Below are 26,276 nucleotides of genomic sequence, written 5' to 3'. Positions count from 1 at the left end.
CACACTTGATTGACAATATGAATTACCAAAGGATCCATGGTCTTTTTGGTGAATGGAAAAACCACAAAACCAAAGAATGCTAAGAGAAAAACTCGAGGAATTTGATTACCAGCTTCTTTTGGCAAGCTAGAAAAATATCGTTCTAAGAATGCGAAGGAGAGTGCATTGGAATTTCCTCTAAGGACGCTTTTGATTTGGAGAATGTCGACTCCTAAGAATTGGCTCAAAAGAGTTATAGGATCTATATCTATCGGAGGACTAACTAGACCAAAAGACCCGACTCTTCCAATGGCAATATCGTACTCCTCAATTGTAGGGGTCAACTCATTTCGACCAAACACAAAAGTGGATGTCTTTGAGTTCCAAAAATGGGACAATGCCTTAATCATGGCGATACGAGGCTCGATGTATAAGAGTGCGGGAAGATATTCGATCCTCTTTTCCACGTAGTCCTTGTGCTTTGACTCGAGACTTTCCCACATGGTCACGAGAGCTCTAGGTACGGGGATGATTCGAATCTCCGACATATCCATTTTGACTAACCCTAATTTGGGGCATCGAGATTAATCACCACACATTATAGAAAGAAATATAACGTGGAATTGAAATGGCGTAATTGAAATTGCAGAACGATACAATCAACCTTACCACGAAGAGAAAATGGCAAACACATCGACATATCGCATGAGGACATGTGAGGTTTGACATCTAAAGATAGGATTCTAAAGGTTTAAGGTCCTCATCTTAATTAGATAAGAAGAGTTTACCCACCGCTACTAACGTCGGTCGGTGCACTTCTTACTAATCAAGATGAGCGGTATTGAAGAACAGATTACCACATGCATTCACATGCAGATTCCACTCTTAATACCTCCTAAAGATGCCCTAAAGCGATCCGGGGTTTTAGACCGCGGGACATGGGTGCATTGTGTCGTGCTAAAGCAAGTAAACATGCATTTAAATCTAAAGCAAACAACACTTCAACATAATCTCATACATTCGACATTCATCCAAACGCCACCTACAAAACAAAGGGTTTGCATTCACTCCACCCCTTATGTCTCCCACCTACAAAACCATTTAACACATGGTTAGTGGACTAACCTGATTTTCCACGCGACTTCGACATGTAGTCGATGCTACAAAATGTAGACAAGTGAGATAACAACCAACAAGTTTATTATGGCTTTAATCCACTTTAGGTTTGTAACCTAGTCCCCAGAGGAGTCGCCAAGCCTGTCGCGACCTACCCCTCGAGGGCCGAACTCGATGGGGCGGGTTTAGAGGTAAGTGTTCATAAAATAGTCTATACGGTACATCATGAAAGATGGTTCATCCGTACAATCCATTATTCATGAACGTGAATCTTCCCTAATTCATACCTCGCTCGACAGAGGATCAATTTTATCTTTTAAGGAGTCGCCACTAGCCTAGGTCGGAGGTCGGCTAGAATACCTAACCAATACGTGGGAATTTCGTATTGGTTTCTACGAAAACTAGAGATCAAAGATTCGGGGACTAGCTTACGTTAATATTTCTATTAACGCCCTTTCGGTACCGCTAAACTTAACATGGTTGTTATCTAAGTTGTCATGCATTTGTTCTTTGCCATTTTCATGTCAAAGTTTTGGTCCATAATGTGATCATGCATCTTGTTTTTGTTGTTTTCATTTAAGATTCTAAACTAATCCTATCTTAGTCTAGAAAAGAAAGAAAGAAACGATTGTATTGAAAGGCATTACATAAAGTAAACACTCAAAGTATTGAAAAGACGAGCTAGTTCCGAGTGCGAGAAAGTAAAAAACCCGCAACTCGTCAGGTGTTTATTACAACACAAATTGAAAATCCGAGACATGATCGGGAATGAATTGAATATGAATTGAAACCGGATTGGACATCGGTTTATCGCCACCATCAAATGAACACAAATTGAGACCGGATTGGACATCGATCAATCGCCTTGGTCTTTCACCATTATGGATTATCTTCCCATGGACCGTCTCTCGGGTGTCGGCGTTTACATTCACAACATACATTTACGACAAACAATGTCCAAAAGAATAACCAAAGAAAAACAATGGTGCAAACAATTCACTAATCAAGCACGGGCCTCGGGGTCGGCCTTTGTTTTTCATGCGTTTCGATTCACCACCCACCTAATCATCTAACATTATTTAATTAATGGTTAACGATAATGGGCTACCATTTGCATTCACAAAACGGCAACTCATATCAATTAACCCCTAAAGTCGGGTTCTAAGTAACGACAATGGACTACCCGCCGAACATGCACCGGGTCTAACATTCATCTAACAAACACATGCACAGCAATGAAATAAGCATGCATTCAGGCCCATGCGCCTTATTTCGAAGCCAATCAAACAATGAGAAGTGGGCTTCATAAGGAGACCACTTATTCAGTTATTATCTAATTCGGATTGCTTCTGTTCAGATGTGATTAACCACCCTAATGACGTCCAAATGAAATGATTCAGGTGTCATTAGAAAGCTTATGACATGAGGATCGAATGTCGAGAAGACCATTTTTTCTAAATCCTAGCCGATTTTCCCGAAAATATCAAATTTGATCTCAGTGACAGGCTGGTCTCAGTTCTGTTAAGGATTTCAAAATAATAGCGGGAAAAATAACAACCTTATCAAAACTGCGTGAAAATTTTTAGGCAGTTAAGATTCTTCGTGTGCAACAACTTTCATGTTTTGAGTTTTCGCTAAAAAGGACTCTAACTTCATCAAATTCGGAGAAACATCTTTTGAACTCCAAAAGAATGAAAATCAGATCTGGACACAGATACTGATCAGATTGTGAAAATTTCTTTTGAAAATTCAAATGACCTTCGATTTTGATGAAATCAGTATCAATAGAAAGATCTAGATCTCAGCGTGAACTTTCGTGATGAAAACTTTTTCATATTTCGAACACACGAATTTATGAAAATCGAAGAACACACGAAGGTCAGTCTGAAACTAATCTGTCACCAGATTCATGCACACATGACGTTGCACATCGTACAAGGTAAAAATGCTTGGAATTTTATGAAAATTTCATGATGAACAGATCAAGATGTGTTCTACAACTTTCATGAGGAACGTTTTTTCAAAAAATGATCGTAGAAAATCATAGAAAATCATTAAGAAGCACAACGTCAGTCAGGAGAATATCAGAACAGACTTGAACACTATGATTCTGATTCTGATCCTAACTTCTAACAGTGTTTTGACATAGCAAATCAAATCCAATCGAGGCATGCAATATGTCAAATCGAAGCTTAAAACGCGTTCTATGATTCTCTAGTTCATCATTTTGCGAGATTTCGACGTTAACGAGCTCAAATCAGCATCTCAAACGTGCAGGTTTTCCAGAACACGAATTCGCAGAATCACGTTCAAGTGCACTTACCTTGTTTAACGATGCTTTGACGCACGATCGAGCGATCCGGCCTCCGTATTCAGATCAAGGACAGCACGGAGAAGCCTCGGAAAGCTCGGCCAACCTATGATAATAGATCGCACAAAATATAGTGAGAATCGATCCGTTATAGCACGAATGAACTAGTAATGGAAAATTGAATCAAGGAACGCGATCCGGTGGCTGTTCAATGATCAAATGGACACCACAGCCACACGGAAACGTCGAGGAATGTCGCTGGAAGATTGGAACCGTCGTGAGGGACGCCGATCATCCGGTTTAGCCACTTGAACCGGCTGATCGTATCACCGGCAGCACCGCCGGTGATGTTGCCGAGAGGATGAAGCCGCCGGAAATGGATGCTCCGGCCACCAGCGAAGGAGGCTAGACTTGCGACCAGCCTTGGACCACCGTGGGGCACGACGGTGGGGCAGCAGCTCGCCGGAAATTGGCCGGCGATGAGGCGGAATGCCGGCTGGCCGAGAGAGAGAACACGAGAGAGAGAGAGAGAGAGAGGCGTGAGCTAGAGAGAGAGAGAGAGAGAGAGAGAGAGAAGAGAGAGAATTAAGATCTGAAAAATGAGTGTCCCCCCCCAATTTTGGAGGGAAAAAACAACTATATCTCCCATAAACTTTGAATCTTAGTCCTTAGATTAATCCAATGGCCCAAAATGCATCCTTAATGATTAAGAATATTCTTTTGAGGCTAAGGATTGGTGACATGGCATCATGGATGGACATGATCAATTCTAAATGAATGGCCATGATTGATTTGCTTATCCCCTAATTAATTTGCTTAATCCTTAATGAAGGGCATTTTGGTAATTTCACTTAGGGGCATTTTCGTAATTTTCAATTAAGGGCATTTTTGTCATTTTTGGGCTCAAAAGGATGTGGCCGGCCTTGGCTAATCGGAATGGACCGTCGATCGCCAGATTTTCGACCGGAAAATGGCCAGTCTGATCGAACCGATTCAATTTGAATCAAACCGGGTTGAGCCGGTTAGCCCCGAATTTGGTCTGATTGAACTAGTTCAATCCTTGATTCCATTTGTTCCAATTTGGTACAATTTGATCTTTATCATGATTAATTGACCCCATCAATATCAAATTCAATCAAATTGGATTGAACCGATGCACAAATTGATCCAATTTAACTTGTATGTCTCAATTGCTCTTGAATTTAGGTAATTGCATGGCCAAGCTAGACTAACAAATTTAATTGAAGTCCAATTAACCAAATTGAGTCTCAATTCATCAAATTGAATATTAGTCTAGAGTGGGTCAAGTTGAATTGCACTAATTGGACCAATTTCTCTTAGACTTCTTAATCATTGGATCACTAAATTGATCAAATTGACTCAAATTCATGTGAATCTTCCAAAATTGATTTTGAATTTGGATTTCATATAAGAAATTAGGCTCATTCGTGCTCAATTGTGCAAATCATGAAGAATCGATCCAAATCACTGATTATGGCCAAAATTGGGGGTTTTTGTGTTTGGCTTGGAATTACAAAATTTGTTCCAAAATTGAATATAAGATGACCTCTAGATCAAATGTCATGAAGGAAACTAACCTAAAAAATGACTAGAAATGAAGTAATTTCATTTTTGGCCAATTTGAACCAAATTCCGCAAATTGGGAAAAAGTTGATTCTAAATTGATTTTTGTAAAATTTCATATGCCAAAGGTAAATTGAATGTAAAATAAGATGATTTTTGGATTTTTGTATTTTTCAATTTTTTTGGTCAAAGGTTTGACCAAAAGTCAAACCCTAGTTGACTTTTCACTAGAAGTTTGATTTTATGATCAAATCTTTGAATTTTTCTGAAATTTCCATTTCTAAAGTGAAATTGGACTTGAAAGGAATCTTTTAATGCGAAAAGCCCCAATTTGACCCAGGGTTGACTTTTGGTCAAAGGGTTGACCAAAAAGTCAACTCGAAAGTCAACTGTTTGACTTTTCGGGTTTTTGCATGAAATGAATAGAAAATCGTTTACAGAGGCTAAGCCAACAGACAAAATAAAAAAACGACACTTTTTGTTCAAGAAACGGGCTCCGTCGCGATCGGAAACCATAATCTCGAATTTTCTATTTTTAATGACGCGTCGGCTAAAAATTAGGTGTCAACAAATATGCTCTTGGCGGAGACCATCGTTTCATTGAGCAAATACCAAAATCAACAAAAAGGTGTATTGCAAGCTTCAGCTGGATTACTTTCTGTATGGTTTATTTCCCATACTCGACCTTGGGAACATTATATGCACATTCGAGAGATCGACTCATCTACCAATCCTATTGAGAAGTATTTGAAACTCCAAGACAAAATGCCAAAATACTTTTTTCATGAGTGGGCAAACTTCATTAGAGCATTAACTCTCGACCAGTTTCAATGGAGAATTCAATGGCCGAAGATAGCGAAAGCTCAAATTACTACCCAAAACGGCAATTTGGTGCCTTTGCTTAGATTGAGCGGGGGAACTGCTTATTGCCCACTAAGAGTCATACGACAATTCGGAATGGTTCAACAAATTCCACCTATTTGGCATCTTGAGGAGTTCATATTTGAGATACCACAAAAACCCTATCGGAAAAGGAAGGAAAAGAGCTGCGAATAAGAGTTGATGGGATCGTGAATTCCTTGAAGAAATCAACCAAGCAAATAGTACAATAGCCTGAAGATTTGGAAGGAGAAATGAAGCTCTTTTTGGCATCCAACGAGTATATAAAGTGGTTGAAGGCTAAGCGACCAATCGACGTCGAATCCTATGTACCCTTGAGTGTTACTACTCATTTCGATGAGCCGTACATCCCAGAGTACATTGTGCCAAGCATGCCAGGTGTAGAGCCGTATGTTCCCGAAGAGGTTGTAATTGATGTGGAAGAATGGGAGACACGAGCCAAGGAATATGAAGAGGCTGAAGCTACCTTAACTAACAAGAAGCCTAGACTTGTTTAAGCTAGTGTTCTCCTATTTTGATGAATAGCATTGTAATAAAAATTTTCAAAATTGAAACAATTGTTTAATGAAGTTTCAAAGTATGTTTTGTAAAAAGTCACCATGGATTACAATTCTTTGAATTGTATGATTGCTTGAAGAAGAATATTGATAAGAAATTCTATGCAAGGCTAAGACTTGCATAAAAGCTCTTATCCTTGTTAATCATAAGAAATCATACAATTGAAAGAATGTAGGGTTTCATGATTCTTTCAATATGCTAACAATGGGTCTTTTTGTGAAGCAGGTTGTTTAGCAACGGAAGGTAAAAGACCTCGGACTCGCTTACAAGTTCGAATGGCGGAAGAAGAAACACGTGCTCGACTAGCTGAAGTCGAGAATCAAATGACCCAAATGGCTGCAATGATGACAAAAATGAAGGCTCTTATTCTTACATCCCGAGGACAGTATCCTACTAGTCCAAATGTGGGAACTTCAAATACTACTGAAACACCAATTGAAGAACCAGTCAGAAACAAAGAACCGGTTCAAGAAAATCCTCCAAAAACTACACTTGAGTTAGTAAACTTAGAGGAAAACGATTCAACCAAGAAGGCATCCAAAACAAAGGATGAAGAAAAGGCCAAGAGATTAGCCAAAATTGAAGAGTGCTTAGCAAGTCAAGGTTATGAACTTCAAAGGTTCGACAAGTTCTCGCCGTATGCGAAGATGGTTGTTCCAGAAAATTATAAAGAACCAGAGTTTGTGAGCAAGTATGATGGCACTGGTTGTCCCAAAAGCCATTTGAAATATTATCTCCGTAAGATGGCGAGATATTCAGATAACAAGCCACTTCTTATTAGCACATTTCAAGATAGTTTGAGAGGAGCGGCCCTCGCATGGTACATAGCCCTCGACATAGAAGACTTCACTGAATGGGATCATTTGGCGGGAGAATTCCTTCGCCAGTATAAGTTTAATGTTGAAGTACTCCCAACTAGAGAAGATCTCGTCAGAACCGAGAAATGGAAGAATGAAGGGTTCAGAGCCTATGCTCAGAGATGGAAAGCTGTTGCCTCACAAGTAAAGCTTACCATAAGTGAAGATGAGCTCATTGAGCTCTTTCTAAAATCATTGCCAATTGAGTATTATGATAAGCTTCATTTATCAGGCTATCAAACATTCACCATGTTGGTAAAAGTGGGTGAGAGAATTGAATGGGGATTGAAAGAGAAGAAAGCTCAAGAAACAGCCGCACAAAGGCCTTACCCCGGGAAAAAAGATAAAGAGCTCATCCGAGAAGTGGCTATGGTGTCTAGCCCAAATACTCATCAAGCATCGTTTCCAAAGCAATCAAATGTCGCTTGGAAAAATCCAAGGCAGTTTGAGCCAAATAATTTGATAACTCTATAAAAATAGAGTTATTTTATCTACTCTAGGTAATAAGGCTGCGTTTGGTACAGCATTGGGAAGGGGCTTTCAGCCCCGAAAGCCCCTTCCCAAAAATGCTGAACCAAACGGTTAGCATTGAGCATTGAAAATGCTCAAAACTAGCATTTTCAATGCTGAAAGCCCAATGCTATCAGGACTAGCTTTGGACTTTCAGCCTTGAACCAAATGCCAAAATCATTTTTATACTTCCCAAACTACCCTCACTCAAATTTCAATATTCCGGCTTTGCCCTCTCGTTACTGTTCATCTTCTTCACCAAAGGGACTCCGGCGAGGGCAAAGGGCCGGCGACGGCGAAGGTCCGGCGAGGTCGCCCGACCCAGGCGACGGCCGCCCGGGGTCAGGCGATCGCCCAGGCGCGGCCGCTCGGAGTCGGGCGGCCGCACAGGTCCCGCGACCTCGGGCGGCCGTCGGCTGGGTCGCGACCCGAGGCGGCCGTCGGCTGGGTCGCGCGACCCGGGCGGCCGTCGGCCTGGGGTCGCGCGACCCGGGCGGCCGTCGGCTGGGTCGCGCGACCCGGGCGGCCGTCGGCTGGGGTCGCGCGACCCGGGCGGCCGTCGGCTGGGGTCGCGCGACCCGGGCGGCCGTCGGCTGGGTCGCGCGACCCGGGCGGCCGTCGGCTTGAGGTCGCGCGACCTCAGGCCTCGTCGCCCGAGGTCGGCGTCCCTCGCCGGGGGTCGCTCGGCGACGGGCGACGGCCGCCGGCGCCCGATCTGGCTCGCCGGCGGCCGTAGCCCTTCGCCGGAGCCGTAGCCGTAGCCCTTCGCCGGAGCCGGCGAAGGGTATTTTTGCCTTTTTTTTAAAAAAACCCTCTCAAAGCCCATTTGTAAAAAAAATTAACCAAACACTACTTGGGTCAAAATAGCTTTGCAAATGAGTTTTTACCAAACGCCATTTGCATTTTTCCTAAAGGGCTTCCACCCAAAGGCATTTGCATTCCCAAAGTAGCATTCCAAATGCTGTACCAAACGCACCCTAAATAATGCAATATTTGTTAGAATATATTTGGATTTCCTTTTATTTACTTAATTTTTCCTTGTTTATGCAGAATATTGAGATATGGAGAAAATAAGGAAAATATGGCAAAAAGAATGAAAGGAATATGCGACCCAGAGAAGAGTTAGAAGGTGGATATCACATTGGGAATTCTGCGATTTATTTCCTAATTTTATGCGAAAAAGAAGTAATTGCCTTGTGAGAGGAGTCTTGGATGTTATCATATAAATAGGATAACTTGGGGGAACATGGAGTTTTTTCTTTTAGATCGTTTTTGTTTTCAGTGTTCTGAGAGTTTTTCAAGTATTTTGAAGAGAAGACAAAAGTGGTGACAGAATTCTTGTTCTTTGATTCAAGATGTTTGGTTTAATTTCTATTTTTGTTTCTTCTTCTATTATGTTCTAATTTTCTTTGTTAGAGCTACGACGTTGCCTAACCATGATGATATGAATTTCATGCTTTTTATGCTTTACAAGTAATTTCATTCATGTGAGTTATATATTATTGTGCTTAATGCGTTTAGGTGACTGGCCACCACTTGAATGATCTGATGTACATGTTTGAGACTGAGAAGTGATAATATGCAATTGCTCCTTATAATACATAACCATGAATTAAATGTGGATAGAAATATACCATGTTATTTGTGTAGCTTTCGGTGATAAGGTGTTCCAAAAGATTCATTGTAAATCGGGAATATTCACAGATTTTAATGTGCTTATGTTTATTTAAATTTACATAGAAATATAGTGAATTGATAAACTGAGTAGGTTTGCTATACCTAGATATAGGATAGTAAATAGACTAGGAAATTCCGCTATCACATGTTTGATATTGTTCTTGTATGCATAATGATCCGAAATTTATATCTAGTGGTTATGGTGAAATCGGATGCTCTAATATATTTTACCTGATTGATTATCTGCCTTTAGTTTATAAAATTTTGTTTTTAAAAATTGTCAATTTTTATTTGTTCTCAATTATATTTTGATCTGTTAGATAAATTTTAGAATTAGTCTATTTTTAATATTTAATTGGTTTATTATCATCAATCTCTGTGGGACGATACTCTTCTCATCATTGTATTACTTGTTCAACACGTTTATTGACACGTGCAGAATTTTACGAACAAGTTTTTGGCGCCGTTGCTGGGGATTGTTTATTTAATACCAATTAATATTGATACCGGATAATTTTAAGTTTAATCTAGCTTTTATCTTATTTTTTTTCAGAGTATACATTGATCCAGAAATCGAACGCACATTTAAAAGGCGACTGAGAGAACAGAGAAATCACATTAAAAAGATGGAGGGAGTTGATGATGGTAGAAATCAACGTAGACTCTTGAAAGATTATGCTGCGCCAACAGTTGAGGGCACCACATCAAGTATCAGGAGACCTGCAATTCAAGCAAACAACTTTGAGATCAAGCCATCACTGATTCAGATGCTTCAACAATCAGTGCAATTTAGTGGGCTACCAAGCGATGATCCAAACGCTCACATCGATGTTTTTCTTGAAATCTGTGACACAATTAAATATAATGGAGTTTCAGATGATGCTATTTGATTGAGATTATTTCCATTCTCTCTTAGAGACAAAGCTAAAGGTTGGCTCTCTTCTCTTCCTACAGGATCGATCACTACATGGAATGATATGGCCCAAAAATTTCTTGGTAAGTTCTTTCCACTTGCAAAATCTGCAAAAATGTGTACCGATATTACTAATTTTATGCAGATGGATAATGAATCATTGTATGAAGCATGGGAAAGATTTAAGGAGTTTCTTAGGAGATGCCCACATGTTGACACTTGATTTTTAGCTTATTTTTTTCATATTTTCAAAAATCTCAAAATTAGGACTAGGAATCTTGGCCAAGCCTAGAAACCTATTTCTAAACCAAAAAATAATTTTTTAGCATTTTTCTGCATTTTTCCTTAATTTCTTTTAGTCAAAATAAATGAGAAAATCAAGAAAAATAGCAAATGGAATCAGAAAATTCCATAAAAATAGTCATTAGTCTTATTTTAAATCCAATTTCATGAATACATCATCAATTTTGAAAAATATCAATCGGGTATATGTTTTTCCCAAAATTGGGCAAAATTAAACCCGAATTGAACCAAAAATGCAATTAAATCTTTTCTAGTCATTTTTAAGTCATAGTGTCTTCACAACAAATGATTCTGGGACCTTGAATTACATAATGGTCGGTCCAATTGTACAACTTGTCAAAGAAATCAGAAAACCCCAAAATTCAATTGAAAATTAAGAATTTTGAACCCAAATTTGGAATCGTGCCCAATATGAAATTGTTGAACCATGAGACCATCATTTCTAGGGTTAATCAGATGTGGGTAATTCAATTTTGACATCAATTTTGCCTAATCAGGTCATTAGGACATCAAACTGAACAAAACCCTATTAACCCGAATAAAAAAATGTGAAAATCTTGGACACAATTATAACAAAAACTGGGGAAAATCATATATTTGGGTTCGGAATGTGATGGGGAATTCAATTTTGGGGTTTAATATTGAAAATTGAGTCAAAATTGAGTTTAATTGGCGAATTTAGATCAACCCGGGTCTGCCGTGTCGACCAGGTCAACCCGATCCGACCCGGGTCGGTCACCTTCTTCGCCCGACTCACCAAGATGCACTAAACCCAGAAAAAACCATTTCAAGCCCGTGACTTAGTCGATCATTTCCGGTCAAATAAACACGTGTTTGACCTGAACGACAACCGGAGAATCTCTAGCTGTCGTCGGAGATCAGTTATAACCGATTAGAAATTGGTTCTAACGATCTTTGGGGCAGGATTTTTTATCAATGAAAAACTTAAAAAACTTGAACATTGTGGGGGCGAAGGTGTTTGACGAATTGCCGGAGAGAAAAAAGAGAACCAGGGAGCGAGAAAGCAAAAGTTTTGAGCGTGAGAGGCATGTAGAGGATCCCGGAACTGAGCGTTCGACGCTTCCTCCGGCGAGGAAACATCGGCAAATCAGTTTAGAGAGTGATCTTCCATACCTGAGAAGTCACAGATGAAGTTGCTTGTCAAGGCCTAAAAGATAGGTCTCGGCCGGTGCATACTGGACTTTCCTGGCTAAGTGGCGACCATTGACTGTTGTGTTTAGAGAGTAATCGTCCAGGAATCGCCCTACGGTTGTGGTTTGACTCAGAAATTCCAATCTGACTTCAACGAAGAAGGTAAAATTTGCTCATGCTCATAGTTTCATAAATTCCAGATTTCATGTTTCAGTTTTGTTATGTTTGATAGTGCCATTTTCTTCATGATTCTGAATTCATTGATGATTGAAACATGTTTCGGAATATATTTCCCGTTGTTTGATTATATCTTGGGTTATTAAATGGTATGAACCGAGTCGGCCGCCATTGTTGATCATCACCGGAGCTTCCCTGACCACACCGGAGTGCTGTTTGTAGCCAACAATCATTCAAGTTAGCCATTTCTATCTTCACTTGATGTTTTGATGTTGATTTGATTGCTAGAAAATGGCTAGGACGATCATAATAGGGGTGAATGTTAGAAAAGTTGGAAAGGTCAGTTTTGAGTTGGCATTTTTAGGTTCGGTTTTCGTAGGCCGGTGAACATCCGTCGGCGTTCCGAATAGGTTAGATTGAAAATAGAATGTATGGACATTACAATAGTGCAATCGGAATGGTGAGATAGTCGCCAGAAGGTCATTGGCAACGGGCCCAAAATGGTGACCCCGAAAACATTGAACTCCGAACAGTGCCCACCAACCGTTCGAGGAAATGCCTAAATGAGAAATGGTCAAAACGGCGCCGTTTTGGCTCTGGGTTTGTCGGAGGAGATGACCGGCGCCGGCGCCGGGGACGCCTGGTTCGGCCAAGCTGAACCGGACCGGTCTGGTTCACTACATCGGCGGGAATTTTAAAAAATAATAAAAAATGATAAAAAAATAATAAAAAATGAAAAATTTCATAAAAAATAAAAAATTCAAAAAAAATCTAAAAAATCTAAAAAAATTTTAGAAATTCGAAAATTTTCATAAAAAATAAAAAATTCACAGAAAAATAAAAAAATTAGAAAATTCATGAAAATTCAAAAATTCTCAGAAAATTCATAAAAATTCAGAAAATTTAGAAAATACAAATAAAAAAATTCAAAAAATTTAAAAATTCACAGAATGGTCCAAAAACACTGTGGCCAACCATAAAAAGTGAAATTTGAATTTTTAGAAGTGCCCAAGTTGCATTTTTAGAAAATCCCAAATTCAGGGGTTATAACCCCTAAAAAACCCTAAAACCCTAAAAAATGTAAATCATGAAATGAATAAACTTTGAGAGCTTCATTAGGGTATGGATGTTTTGATTGATTTTCATTTTCAGAGACCACTTAGGATTGATTGATTTGATTGACATTGATTGTACATTTAATGCTTGTTTGGTTTTTCCTGCGATTAGAATGGATAGAATTAGTGGGTAAGCCTTGAAAATTTGCATGACACGTTAGACATCGTATCGTTCTTAGGTACCGAAAGGGCGTTAGGGATCTCGATTCGAGATCAATAACGTAACTAAGTCCCCGTACTCAGAATCTCTGGTTCGTAGAATCGTGAAATTTCTCCTATACCTCGATTAGGGTTCTAGTCTACCTACCAATAAGGACTAGTGGCGACTCAAAAATCACAAACCTAGACTAAATAGGAAATTACCTTCCACTGTCACGTGAGGTATGGTCTGGGAGAGATCCTTACACGGAAATACCTCCTTAGCGTGCAAATCCCAAAAGCCCCAAAAAGCATGGCGCGACAGGCTTGGCGACTTCGCTGGGGAGTTACCTTTTCTAAGTGGACTTAGGCCTAGATAGAACGATATGTTTGTGTTTTGTGCTTGCAAGGATCCCAGGTAAGTCCCGCTAACGATAGTGTTAAATGATTTTGCAAGCGGGTGGTATAAGGGGTGTAGTCTTTGCTAACCCTTGTTTTGCAGGATGGTGTTGGATTGAATGTGGTTTGAATGAATTTTAGAAGTGCTGTTTGGTTATTAATTTCTATGCATGCTTTTAAATTGCTTTAGCACTACACCATTAGCACACACTACCCATGGCCCAACCCCGGCTACATTTAGGATTACCCTTAAGAGGTATGTGTTTAGGCGAAACTATGGGCCGATTGCTCATGGGATCGTTTAAATACAATACCGATCACCGAGGTGGAATAATATTTCATTACTTTAGGCCGATTGCCTATTGGAATGGAATTCCTTGTCCATTAAGGTGATGACCTTGAGCCTTTAGCATATCCTACCCTTTTTAGGCGTCAAAACTTCACTGGTTGCATTCGCTTGTCTTTGTGATTGGTATACCTAAAACCAAACAAAAATATCATAGTAAGCAAGTATCGTTCCATTCCATTCTTTTACAATTATGCATGTTAGTTGGCACATTCTTAAAAAAAATGCCTAAATGACATTCAATGCTTGGTATAAATACCCTTTCGTTTTAGAATGCATGATTAGGGTGTCATACTCCATTTGACCATTCTTTCATTTTTAGATGAAATGTATAGGGCCATGGCGGATTTCTCATGTAATTCAAATGCTTATTCGTTCTTTTCAATGTATTCGAAGTTGTAAACCATAGTTTAGGGCTTTATGGTCTAAATGGAGTATGACAGAATGGGCATTTACATCACACATTGAATTTGTCCATGATCTCAACTATATGCTCTTTTAAGGTTTAAACGGATTCAAAATGACATTTGCATTACTTTTGAGGTATGCAAGTGTATTTAACCTCCGTCCTACCTTAAAAGGACATATAAGTGAAATGGAGGCATTAAAATCAATTGGTAATCCATGGTGAATAATAATCACTTTCTTTTACATGCTTTAGATCAAAATGGGGAAACTAGACATACAAGTCATTCCTATTCCAAGGAAGGAGCTTTTGGCATGGTGGGTAAACATGACAAAGGACAACAAAGCATATGTAAGGGAAAGGCTCGGGTATTTGTTCAAGCTTATCAACTTGGAGTACCAAGTGAATCTAATCCAAGCATTATCCCATTTCTAGGAAGTTACCACTGCCACATTTCAATTGGGCGAGCACGAGATGGTACCTACACTAGAAGAATATAAGGCAACCATTGGGATTGATTTCGAGTCAAGAACCGTTGAGCCCTCGGTTGGATTGAAACCCACAAGTGTTATAGCCGAATTTTTAAACTTGAAGACCCCTCAAGTGGAAAAGTTGATCAAATCGAATACCGAGAGATTTCCTCTATCATACTTGGTGGACAATTCTCCAAATTGCCGAAAGAAACGGGAAATACTTCCGCGAGGGTTTTTATTCTGGCCTTCTTCGGATTCGTTTTATTTCCCGCATCAAGGACGAGATTAAATCCTCTCGTTGCGGAAGTTGTTAGGCAAGCTTACCTAAAATGGGACTTCTCCAATATGCTTTTGGCGGAGACCATCATTTCATTGAACAAATACCAAAATCAACAAAAGGGTATACTACAAGCTTCAGCTGGGTTACTTTCTGTATGGTTTATTTCCCATACTTGACCTTGGGAACGTTATGTGCGCATTCGAGAGATCGACTCATCTACCAACCCTATTGAGAAGTATTTGAAACTCCAAGACAAAATGCCAAAGTAGTCTTTTCATGAGTGGGCAAACTTCATTAGAGCATTAACTCCCGACCAGCTTCAATGGAGAATTCGATGGCCAAATATAACGGAAGCTCAAATTACTACCCAAGACGGTAATTTTGTGCCTTTGCTAGGATTGAGTGGCGGGACTGCTTATTGCCCACTAAGAGTCATACGGCAATTCGGAATGGTTCAACAAATTCCACCTATTTGGCATCCTGAGGAGTTCACATTTGAGATACCGCAAGAACCTCTACCTGAAAGGAAAAATAAAGAGTTGCGAACAAGGGTCGATGGGATCATGAATTCCTTGAAGAGATCAACCAAACAAATAGTACAATGGCCGGAAGATTTGGAAGGAGAAATGAAGCTCTTTTTGGCAACTAATGAGTATATAAGGTGGTTGAAGGCTAAGCGACCAATTGACGTCGAACCTTATGAACCTTTGAGTGTTACAACTCGTTCTGATGAGCCGTATATCCCAGAGTACATTGTGCCAAGCATGCCAGGTGTAGAGCCATATGTTCCCGAGGAAATGGTAATCGATGTGGAAGAATGGGAGACACGAGTCCAGGAGTATGAAGAAGCTGAAGCTACCTTAGCTAGCAAGAAGCCTAGACTTGTTTAAGCTAGTGTTCCCCTATTTTGATGAATAGCATTCTAATAAAAATTTTCCAAATTGAAACAATTGCTTAAAGAAGTTTCAAAATATTTTTGTGAAGAATCACCATGGATTACAATTCTTTGAATTGTATGATTCCTTGAGAAAGACATTGATGAAGAATTTTATACAAAGCTAAGGCTTGTATAAAATTTCTTATCCTTGACAATCTCATGAAACCATACAATTAAAAGAATGTAGGGTTTCATGATCATTTGACTATGCTGATATCGGGTCTTTTTTGGCAAAATAGGTTGTTTAGCAACGGAAGGTAAAAGATCTCGGACTCGGCTACAAGGTAGAATGGCGTAAGAAGAAACCCGTGCTCGACTAGCTGAAGTCGAGAATCAAATGACCCAAATGGTTGCAATGATGGCAGAAATGAAGGCTTTTATTCTCACATCTCGAGGGTCTTATCCTACTACTCCAAATTTGGGAACTTCAAATGCTACCGAAATACCTATTGAAGACCCAGTCAGAAACAAAGAACCAGTTCAAGAAAATCCTCTAAAGACTACGCCTGAGGTGGTGAATTTGGAAAAGGATGATCAAATCAAGAAAACATCCAAAACAAAGGATGAAGAAGAGGCCAAGAGATTGTCCAAAATTGGAGAATGCTTAGCAAGTCAAGGCTATGAGCTTCAAAGGTTTGACAAGTTCTCGCCGTACGCAAAGGTGGTTGCTCCAGAAAACTATAAAGAGCCAGAGTTTGTGAGCAAGTATGATAGCACTGGGTGTCCCAAAAGCCATTTGAAGTGTTATCTACATAAGATGGCAAGATATTTGGACAACATGCCACTTCTTATTAGCACATTTCAAGATAGTTTGAGAGAGGCGGCCCTTGCATGGTACACAACCCTCGACATAGAAGACTTCACTCAATGGGATCATTTGGATGGAGAATTTCTTCTCCAACTAGAGAGGATCTCGTTAGAACCGAGAAACGGAAGAATGAAGGGTTCAGAGTCTATGCTCAGAGATGGAAAGCTGTTGCCTCACAAGTAAAGCCCGGCATAAGTGAAGACGAGCTCATTGAGCTCTTTCTAAAATCATTGCCAGCTAAGAAAGATGCCGGCACAGATTTCTCTGTTGGATCTCTTCAAGACTTCACAAAGCCACAAAATGGTACTTATGAGGCTTCTCAATGAAGTGCACGTCCCGGAGACAATTAATGAAGTACAATTGGAAGATTTTGTTGGCACTATTCTTCTGAAAGACCAAATTGCCTTCTCCGATGAAGATTTCCCAATTGACGGGCGTTCCCATAATAAGGCTTTGTATATCGCCGTCAAATGCCAAGGCAAGGAGGTGTCATGGGTGCTGATCGATAATGGTTCCGCACTTAATTTGTGTCCACTAAGCACACTGCATCGCTTGGGGATTAGCGAAGAGCTCATCAAACCATCTAAGGTAACTGCACGTTCGTTTGATGGAATGAAGAAAGATGTTATTGGCGATATCGAGCTCGAGGTGAACATAAGCCCTGTGCCTTTTCTAATTGACTTTCAAGTAGTGGATATTCCAAGGACTTTCAACTTATTACTCGGAAGATCTTGGATTCATATGGCTGGCGCCATTCCCTCAAGTCTCCATCAGAAGGTTAGGTTTGTCATTAATGGCAAGATGATCACCGTACAAGGGGAGACAGATTTCACCACCTACAAAGAGAGTGCAATACCGTATGTCGAACCCGAAGTGAAAGAAGAACCAAGTTATCATTCCTTCGAAATGATCTCAATGGTGCAAATTCCTGCCGGTTGCATCATAAAATCTCCGGAGTTCTCAACACCATCCATTATATCTGGAAAGGTGTTATGCCAGTATGGATTTACTCCCGGTAATGGTCTTGGATCGAAATCCCAATGAATCAAGGAACCTATCACTCCTCTTGCTACAAGAATGAAGCACGGAATAGGTTATATTCCAGATAACTCTAAGGATCACCATGGAGGCCAAGGCCGAGGTCGAAAGAACCATGGAGGCTGTAGAGGCCAAGGTGATCGCCTCATTAATCCATCCATATGGAAGGGCAAAGCTAAAAAGCTTCCCTATCATCATATCCACATCAAATAAACTTTTCCTAGACCTTCCAAGCTACTTCAAGAAGAGGACATACATGCAGAGGAAGAATCTATTATGTCAAGTTTATTCGAGGAGAATACCATCAACGTTATCATAACTGAGGCAGAAGATGCCTACGCACTGGAGTAGGAAGATTCTCTTGAACTTTTGCTACTAGCTTTTTCTAGTGCATTCTGTTGATTACCGTTTCAAATTTCTTGTGATTTCATTTGCAATTTCAGTTCAGTTGCAATTTACATTCCTTTTGATATAGATGTAACCGCATTTTTCAATTCAATAAAAGTGGTCAAATGTTTTGTTAAGGACATGTAGAAATAAAACCAAACCTATGATGAACATTATCCTTATTCGTGAGGCTTGAGGCTTTGGGTTTCTATATTGCTCCTCATTGCGAAAATGATTTTAAGAGTAAGGAAGTCTGATGATTTGAGGACTAGCTCTGTCTTTATATTCTTTCAAAACAAATTTCAAAATGAATTTACAAAAGGTTTTTTCATAGGACCACGTGTGTTACTTACTTTGTATGCAATTACTAATCATGTTTGTTATATGTCAGGCATGAGCATTCGCAGATCCATGATAGGTTCATATGTGACCCAAATCTTTCCGAGGAGATCACTTGCGATATTGAAGTGGATAATGAAGATGAGGAATGGATAAGAAGGGAATGGATCCGTCATGAAGAATCAAAGCCACTCACGTTAGAGAAAACGATCACTGTTAATCTGGGCGATAAAGAGAATCCCAAGGAAGTTAAGATTGGGGAAAGTCTTCTCTTAGCAGAAGCAGAGAGGATCATAGATTTGCTCAGGGAATATCAAGATATATTCACATGGTCTTATGCTGACATGCCAGGCCTTGATCCAAGCATAGTTGAGCATGCTTTACCAATTGATCCAAGTATTCCACCAAAGAAGCAAAAACTGAGGCGAACAAAGCCGGAATTGACGAAGAAAATAGAAGAAGTGATGAAATTACTCAAAGTCGGTTTCATCGAAGTAGTACCATATCCAGAATGGGTTGCCAACATAATACTCGTAATGAAGAAAGATGGTCGAGTACGGGTGTGCGGTGATTATCGTGACCTAAATAAAGCAAGCCCTAAGGATGTTTTCCCGCTTCCACATAATGATGTATTAGTGGATAGCACTGCTGGGTTCGAAACATTTTCATTCATAGATGGTTTCTCAGGATATAATCAAATCCTCATGAAGAAAGAGGATAAGGCGAAAACGTCCTTCATAACACCATGGGGCACATTTTGTTATAAGGTGATGCCTTTTGGTTTGAAAAATGCTGGTGCCACATATCAAAGAGCAATGGTAACTTTGTTCCATGACATGATGCACAAAGAAATCGAGGTATATGTGGATGACATGATTGCAAAATCCAAACAAGGAGAAGATCGTGTTGAGGTGCTTCGCAAATTATTCGAAAGGCTTAGAAAGTACAAGTTGCGATTGAAGCCCAACAAATGTGTATTTGGGGCAAAATCTGGCAAACTGCTAGGATTTGTGGTCAGTAACAGGGGAATCGAAATAGATCCTTCCAAGATCAAGGCAATATACGACTTAAAGACTCCTTCTACGGTAAAAGAAGTGAGAAGCTTGTTGGGGCGATTAAACTACATTGCCTGTTTCATCTATCAGCTTTCTAAGACTGCTAAACCATTCTTCAAACTGTTGAAGAAAAATGCCAAAGTAAAGTGGGATGCAGAATGTCAACAAGCCTTTGACAAGATCAAAGAATATCTGGTATGCCCACCAGTGTTGGTACCACCAATTCCTGGAGTTCCGCTGATCTTATATTTGACGATTCACTATGAGTCGTTAGGAGCGGTGCTTGTAGAAAGAAGACCAAATGATGGTAAAGAACAAGCCATTTATTACTTGAGCAAGAAGTTCACAGCATCAGAGGTGAATTACCCGACAGTCGAGAAGACATGCGTTGCATTGATTTGGGCTTTACACAGACTAAGACAATACACCCTTCATCACCAAATTTTGCTAGTGACTGAGAATGATCCGATCAAGTATCTTCTCGAGAAATCCTCCTTGGTCGGGAAATTAGCAAAGTGGCAAGTTTTGTTATCTGAATTCGATATCAGAAGTTCATCCCAAAAGTCAGTCAAAGGACGAGCAATAGCAGACATATTGGCAGAAAATTCGCAGAATATTGCCAGTCTTGAAGAACAACTTGATAATCATATATTAACACTGGTCGACGATAAATGGACCATGTATTTTGATGGTGCAACCAACTTATCTGGATCAAGAACTGGGGCAGTACTGATCTCCCCAGAAGGCCAACACTATCCGGTATCTGCGAAATTGGTATTTCCATGCACCAATAACGTCGCTGAATATGAAGCATGCATTCTCGGCTTACAATTAGCCCTTTCAATGAAGGTAAAAAGGTTGCAAGTATATGGAGATTTTATGCTCATCATATTGCAAACAACTGGTGAATGGCAAACTCAAGATGCCAAACTAATTCCTTATCACAGATACTTAGAAGAGATGATAGAAAGTTTCGAAGAAGTAACATTCGATTATCTCCCAAGAACTCAGAATCATTTTGCAGATGCTTTGGCAACTTTGTCACCCTTACTACAAGCTGAAGATGGTATGGATATAAAATCATTGAGAATCAATATTCTTGAACAACCAGCTTATTGCATGATGGTCCAAGCAGAGTTCGACAATGAACCATGGTATCATGACATCAAAAGATATCTTCAATCGGGAGAATTTTCTGAAGAAAGCCAACCAGGTGACAGGAAGTTTATAAGGAAGATAGCCAACAAATTCTTCCTCAGTGGTCAAATCCTCTACAAGAAATCATTTGATTCAACCCTACTAAGATGTGTGGATGCTACAGAAGCTGAACAGATCATAAAAGAAATTCACAAAAGTGAATGTGGACCACACATGAATGGACATCTTCTAGCCTGAAAAATTATGAGGTTGGGATACTATTGGATGACAATAGAATCAGATTGCATCCAACACGTGAGATGTTGTCATCAATGTCAAGTTTATGGAGACAAAATCAATGCACTGCCAAACGAGCTACATCAAATGTCCGAGCTGTGACATTCTAAAATCCGGCCCACTTGGGATTTATTAAATGAATGGTTTATGGACGTGCTTGTAGTTAGTTCTTGCCCGGAACTGATCATTCCTAGGATACTAACCGTTAGGTAAAGGCTAATTAGGGATTTAAATTCGCGCAACCAAAGAACTCGATCGTGAACCGACTCTCGACCATGAAAATTGTCGAGGTGACATTTTGAGCCAATGTAGGCCGATCCAAGGATAGTTAGGGATCAGTTCGCCATTGTCATACGAATGGATCGCGGGTGATTCCGCTTGACCACGAAATGAACTGACGAATGACCCTAAACCTATACCAAACGATCGTGCCCGTCGGAACTAGCGATTGATCCTCGCGATAAAGTGACAACCGAGGCTGTCACGACCCGAGTGAACTTGAACGTGGCTTGATTCAGTATCGGCCACGGGTCAAATGTGCGAATTTCCCCAAAAGCCACCCGTTAGTATGAGATATGCTCAAGTTACGTTATTTTAAATTTAGTCATTGATTAGAGACCAAGTTGGGCATTGGAAATTGGGAAAGTCTCGACAGAACATTTGGACGATGTTGTTATTGGCATGATCAACCATTGAATTGTCCGAATCCTTCAGAAAAATCGAATTCCGGCGAGAAGTGGCAAATGACCGTTTTACCCCTAGCGCTTTGTTAAGGCCAGTGTAAATGGGGAAGGGCATTTTGGTCATTTCACTCTCCCTTTAGAAATAGAGATTTTTGGACAATTTTACCCTTGGACTTTTTATGAAATTCCCATTTTGCCCTTGGATATTTTGGAAAAGATTTGATCTCGGCCGTTGATCTCAAGATAAGAACGAATCTTGGCCGTTGATTGGAAATGTGAGAAAGGGGCATGATGGTCATTTAGGCATGATCTAGACATCAATTATTGGTGTTCTTCATTTATATTTCCCATTTCTCTCACTCTTCTCACTCTCTCACCTCTCTCGGTCTCACCCTCTCTCTCTCTCCCTCCCGACCGAGCCAGCCCCTCCCCACCGTGATCGTGGCCGTCTCGCCTAGCCAGCAGCCGCCGCCGCCCTCCCGTCCAGCCGGATCAGCCGTGCCGGAGCAGCTCGCCTCACCATCGCCGTTCACCTCACCGTCTGTCTCTCCCCTGTTCTGTTTCCCCCACCGAAACACCATCATCTTCATTCTGTCCTGTTCAGCCGTGGAAGCCCAGCCACCGCCCAGCCAACCATCGCCGTCCGCCGTTCAGCCACTCGCCGTCGCCGCGTGACCGCCAACCGCCGCCCCTTTCCCCTTCAGCCGAGCTAGCCTAGAGTCCAAGTAAGTCGCCCCCCTAAACCCTATTTAGGATGTCGGGTATCGATAGACATGATTAGGGGTTGAATCGGATTTATTAGGGGCTATTTTGGGATTAATTAAGGGCTGTTAAGGGTTGTTTGGTGTGGACTGATTGAGGGCTGATGGTGGCTGACTTTGTTGGTGAAATGGTGATGGTTTGGGACTGAATTGAGGCTGAATTGGGTGCTGGAAATTGTGGCTCGTATTGATGAGCATATGGCTTGATTTAGGGACTAAATTGTATCGGGTTGGCGTGCCGTGTTGTGGCTGAATTGTGGTGGTTATTAGGGCTGGAAATAGACTCGGAAATGCTGAATTTATGCCATGATTGTGGCTGTGATTGTGGGCCCGATAGTGGCCTTGTATGTTCGTTGAATCGTGAGTTGATTGATTGAAATATGGGCCGTTATGTGCACGCATGGGCTGAATTGAATTGACTGGCCATTGGCCGTGATTGAGTGTTTATTGAGCATGTGAAATGCGTGAAGTTTGATGCGTGCATTGGCCGAATTTGATCGGCTAGTAAATTGCAATATTGGCATGTAAATCAAGCGAGTGGATAAGTGAGAAATTGGGTGTGATGCTGTATGTGTGGCTATAAAAATCCCCGAGGAGGTATCATTACGCGGGGAATTGAGCCGTCTTGAGGCGGTACTATTACGCGGGACGATGCCCGGTATTACCGGAGGACGGCCAACCTGAGGCGGTACCATAATGCGGGTTGTGCCGTAGGTGGTGGATGTTGAGCCTGAGGCAGTACCATTACGCGGGCAAGATATATGACCTGAGGTGGTACTATTACGCGGACCAAGAAGTGTTGTGAATATGAGTTGGTTGCAGTGAACCTGAGGCGGTACTATTACGCGGGTCATTGGCAAGTCGAGTGGAAAATATCAGATGGTCGTAGTGAACCTGAGGCGATACATTACACGGGTCACTGGCGAGTTGAGTGAAAATAGGGTGATGAGGTAGGAACGAATGCGTGAAATGTATTCGGAACGTGCATGTGGTTGGAAATTGTGTTATTGTGGCTAACGTGCAGGTTGCACGCATAGAAAGCCCAAGTAAGTGTAAATTGGGTGCCTGTTATGTGGTGATTGAGTGTGTTTGTGTTTGAACTTGTCTGGAGGTACGTGATAGCCTAGGTGGGGTTTAGGGTGCGTACTTATTGAGACGTGTTCTCATGGTTCTTTCAACCAAACAATTTCAGAACCCCGCCCTGAGCCATGAATCTACCGCCACCGCCGCCGCCGCAGCATTTTGGGATTCCGCTGCACACCAACCATAATGTCGTAGAGTACCCTATAGACGAGAATACAACCTGGGTTAAGCATATTACTGTAGTTTGGGTAGACGTAGGACTACCTCTCTGGCAGGCCCACACCTACACTGCTTGGATGTTTAGGGACGGGTTGGACGAGTTTGGCCCCGTCCGTGGCTTTGACGTGCCGTTTGACGGAGCAGGGGATTGGGATCCATCAGCCATACCCCTTCCTGACGGCGATATGACTAGTCTGGAGACTAGCCTGGCACAGTCCGGACTTGAGCCTGCGCCTGCAGCACCTGAGCCCTCAGGGGCCGAGCATGATCCGGAGCCGGAGGAGTCCCGGCAGGATACGATCCTATGGATGTAGACCTCGAGGTAATACCAGAGGAGGAACCAGAAGAAGAAGACCCTGAGGAAGAACCTAAAGAGGCGCCGGAAGAAGAACCCGAAGATGAGCCCGAAGAAGACCCAGAGATGGAACCAGAGGACGCACCCGAGGATGAGCCAGAGGATGAGCCAGCGGACGAGCCGGAAGAGGAGTCTGATGAGGAGGAGCGGGTAGAGGTTCCACTAGAGTCGGGTGATGTGGATAACCCGATCGAGATCAATGCTGATTCGGAATCCTCAGAGGAGCAGACAGTTCAGGGGGATTCAGACTCGGGTCCTAAGGAGTCGGACTCAGAGTGGACGCCATCTAGAGGGCGTAGGGGCTAGTGTAGGGGTTGAGTGTAGGCTTTTTGAAGTGTACCATTTTTGGAGATAGGGTATACCCAGGCTGTTGATCTTTTTGATGTCGGTGCTGCATAGTTTAGATTTTCGGTGTGCTTGTATATTATGGGCTGTACATGTGAATATTGTATAAGTTTGGATAAGTAATGGATGTCTATACTCCCTTTTATCCCTAGTCAACTATTGTGTGGGTGTTTGTGGCTTTCGTTGATGTTTTAAATCTCTGATAAGTTGAATTGGGTCGGCGATTTTCTGGGACGTCGCAATATTAGACCAAAGAAGGGTGTCGCGTGCTCGTTGGGGTTCGGGGCGTGACACGAGCCATGGCCATTTTCAATGTGGGGCATTGATATGAATGGTCCAATCAACCCCAAGGCCTCAAATGGACACCGGTTCATCCTGGTTGCTATTGACTATTTCACTAAATGGATTAAAGCAAACTCCTACACGAATGATACTGCCAAGAATGTTGCAAGATTCATTAGGTGGGACATCATTGCTAGGTATGGAGTTCCAAAAGCAATAATTACGGACAATGGCTCAAATCTAAACAACAAGATTGTGGATGACTTACTCGAACACTTCCACATCCGACATTTGAACTCATCTCCATATCGTCCACAAATGAATGGAGCAGTTGATGCAGCAAATAAGCATATCAAGAAGATACTGGACAAGATTGCTGAAAATTATCGTGATTGGCATGAAAGGTTACCGTATGCTCTGATGGCATACCGAACTTCAATTCGAACATCAACTGGAGCAACCCCATTTTCATTGGTTTACGGAATGGAAGTAGTGCTACTTATTGAAGCAGAAATTCCTTCATTAAGGATACTATCCCAATTGAAGCTTTCAGAAGCTGAGTGGATTCAACAAAGATATGAACAACTCAACATGATCGATGAAAAGAGATTAAGAGCTATATGCCATGGGCAAGCCTATTAGAGAAGAGTGGCTATATCCTTTAATCGAAAAGTGAAATCGAGGAATTTCAAAACAAAGGATTTGATAGTGAAGAAAGTCATCTTCAACAATTCAGATCCTCATGGCAAATTCACTCCGAATTATGAGGGTCTATACATTGTTAAGAAAGTTCTTCCTGGAGGAGCATTGATTCTTGTAGATATAGCAGGAACAGAATTGGCCTATCTTGTAAATGTAGATGCTGTCAAGATTTTCTACCCATGAAATGAAGACAAACATTCAAGAAAAGATTCGGGTCATTTTAGAACATGTGCATATCACGCATATATGCATACCATGCATTTCATGAATATGTTTATCGGTTTTGCAAAAGAAAGCAAAAGAATCCGAACCAGTTGATGATTTCAGAATTCCTAATGGAGTTATCAAATAGTAAAGGGCAGTATCACTTCCAATTCTATTTTCCATTGATGTCCTCTAATGCGCTTTCCTTTTTATCATCTCCAGGAAGACAAAGAAAAGGGAGCAACAAAGGAAGAATCCCCAATGGAACCAAAGCAAAACATGCAAACAAAATGGATCTTGGTAAGTTGATCAGATAGGTATCCTCAAATCGTGAGAGCATGTGTTAAAGAAGTTGCATTTTTAAGAGAAAAATCAAACTTTTTCTTCCCCAAGCGGAATGACACTAAGGCTGAGCAAAACAAAACAGATTGTTTTGAAAAGGAAAATACC

General features: G+C 41.1%; 1 protein-coding gene and 1 non-coding gene across 2 annotated transcripts; one reads left to right on the top strand and one right to left on the bottom strand.

Moving 5' to 3' along the window:
- Nucleotides 1–10,517: 10,517 nt before the first annotated feature.
- LOC115673897 (small nucleolar RNA R71) lies at nt 10,518–10,626 on the bottom strand. The gene has a single exon (XR_004004884.1). It is a non-coding gene; the product is annotated as a small nucleolar RNA R71 (small nucleolar RNA).
- A 13,616-nt stretch (nt 10,627–24,242) lies between these two features.
- Nucleotides 24,243–24,692, top strand: LOC130138724 (uncharacterized). The gene is made up of 2 exons (XM_056313615.1): nt 24,243–24,546; nt 24,649–24,692. The coding sequence occupies exons 1-2, from the start codon at nt 24,243–24,245 to the stop codon at nt 24,690–24,692; spliced, it is 348 nt and encodes a 115-aa protein (XP_056169590.1).
- Nucleotides 24,693–26,276: the final 1,584 nt, after the last annotated feature.

This window comes from Syzygium oleosum, unplaced genomic scaffold (assembly GCF_021117445.2).
Source record: "Syzygium oleosum isolate NSW1041296 unplaced genomic scaffold, Sole_v2.1 Sole_v2.08, whole genome shotgun sequence".
In the NCBI taxonomy this organism is placed as follows: Eukaryota; Viridiplantae; Streptophyta; class Magnoliopsida; order Myrtales; family Myrtaceae; genus Syzygium; species Syzygium oleosum.
The sequence above is the reverse complement of the archived record's forward strand: the minus strand, read 5'-3'. Positions and strand labels throughout refer to the sequence as shown.

Bases quoted from the DNA above. Each gene is read 5' to 3' on its own strand.
- LOC130138724 (XM_056313615.1), top strand. From the start codon at position 24,243: ATGGATGTAGACCTCGAGGTAATACCAGAGGAGGAACCAGAAGAAGAA. The intron at 24,547-24,648 runs GTCCTAAGGAGT...TTTTGGAGATAG, and splicing joins TCAGGGGGATTCAGACTCGG to GGTATACCCAGGCTGTTGAT.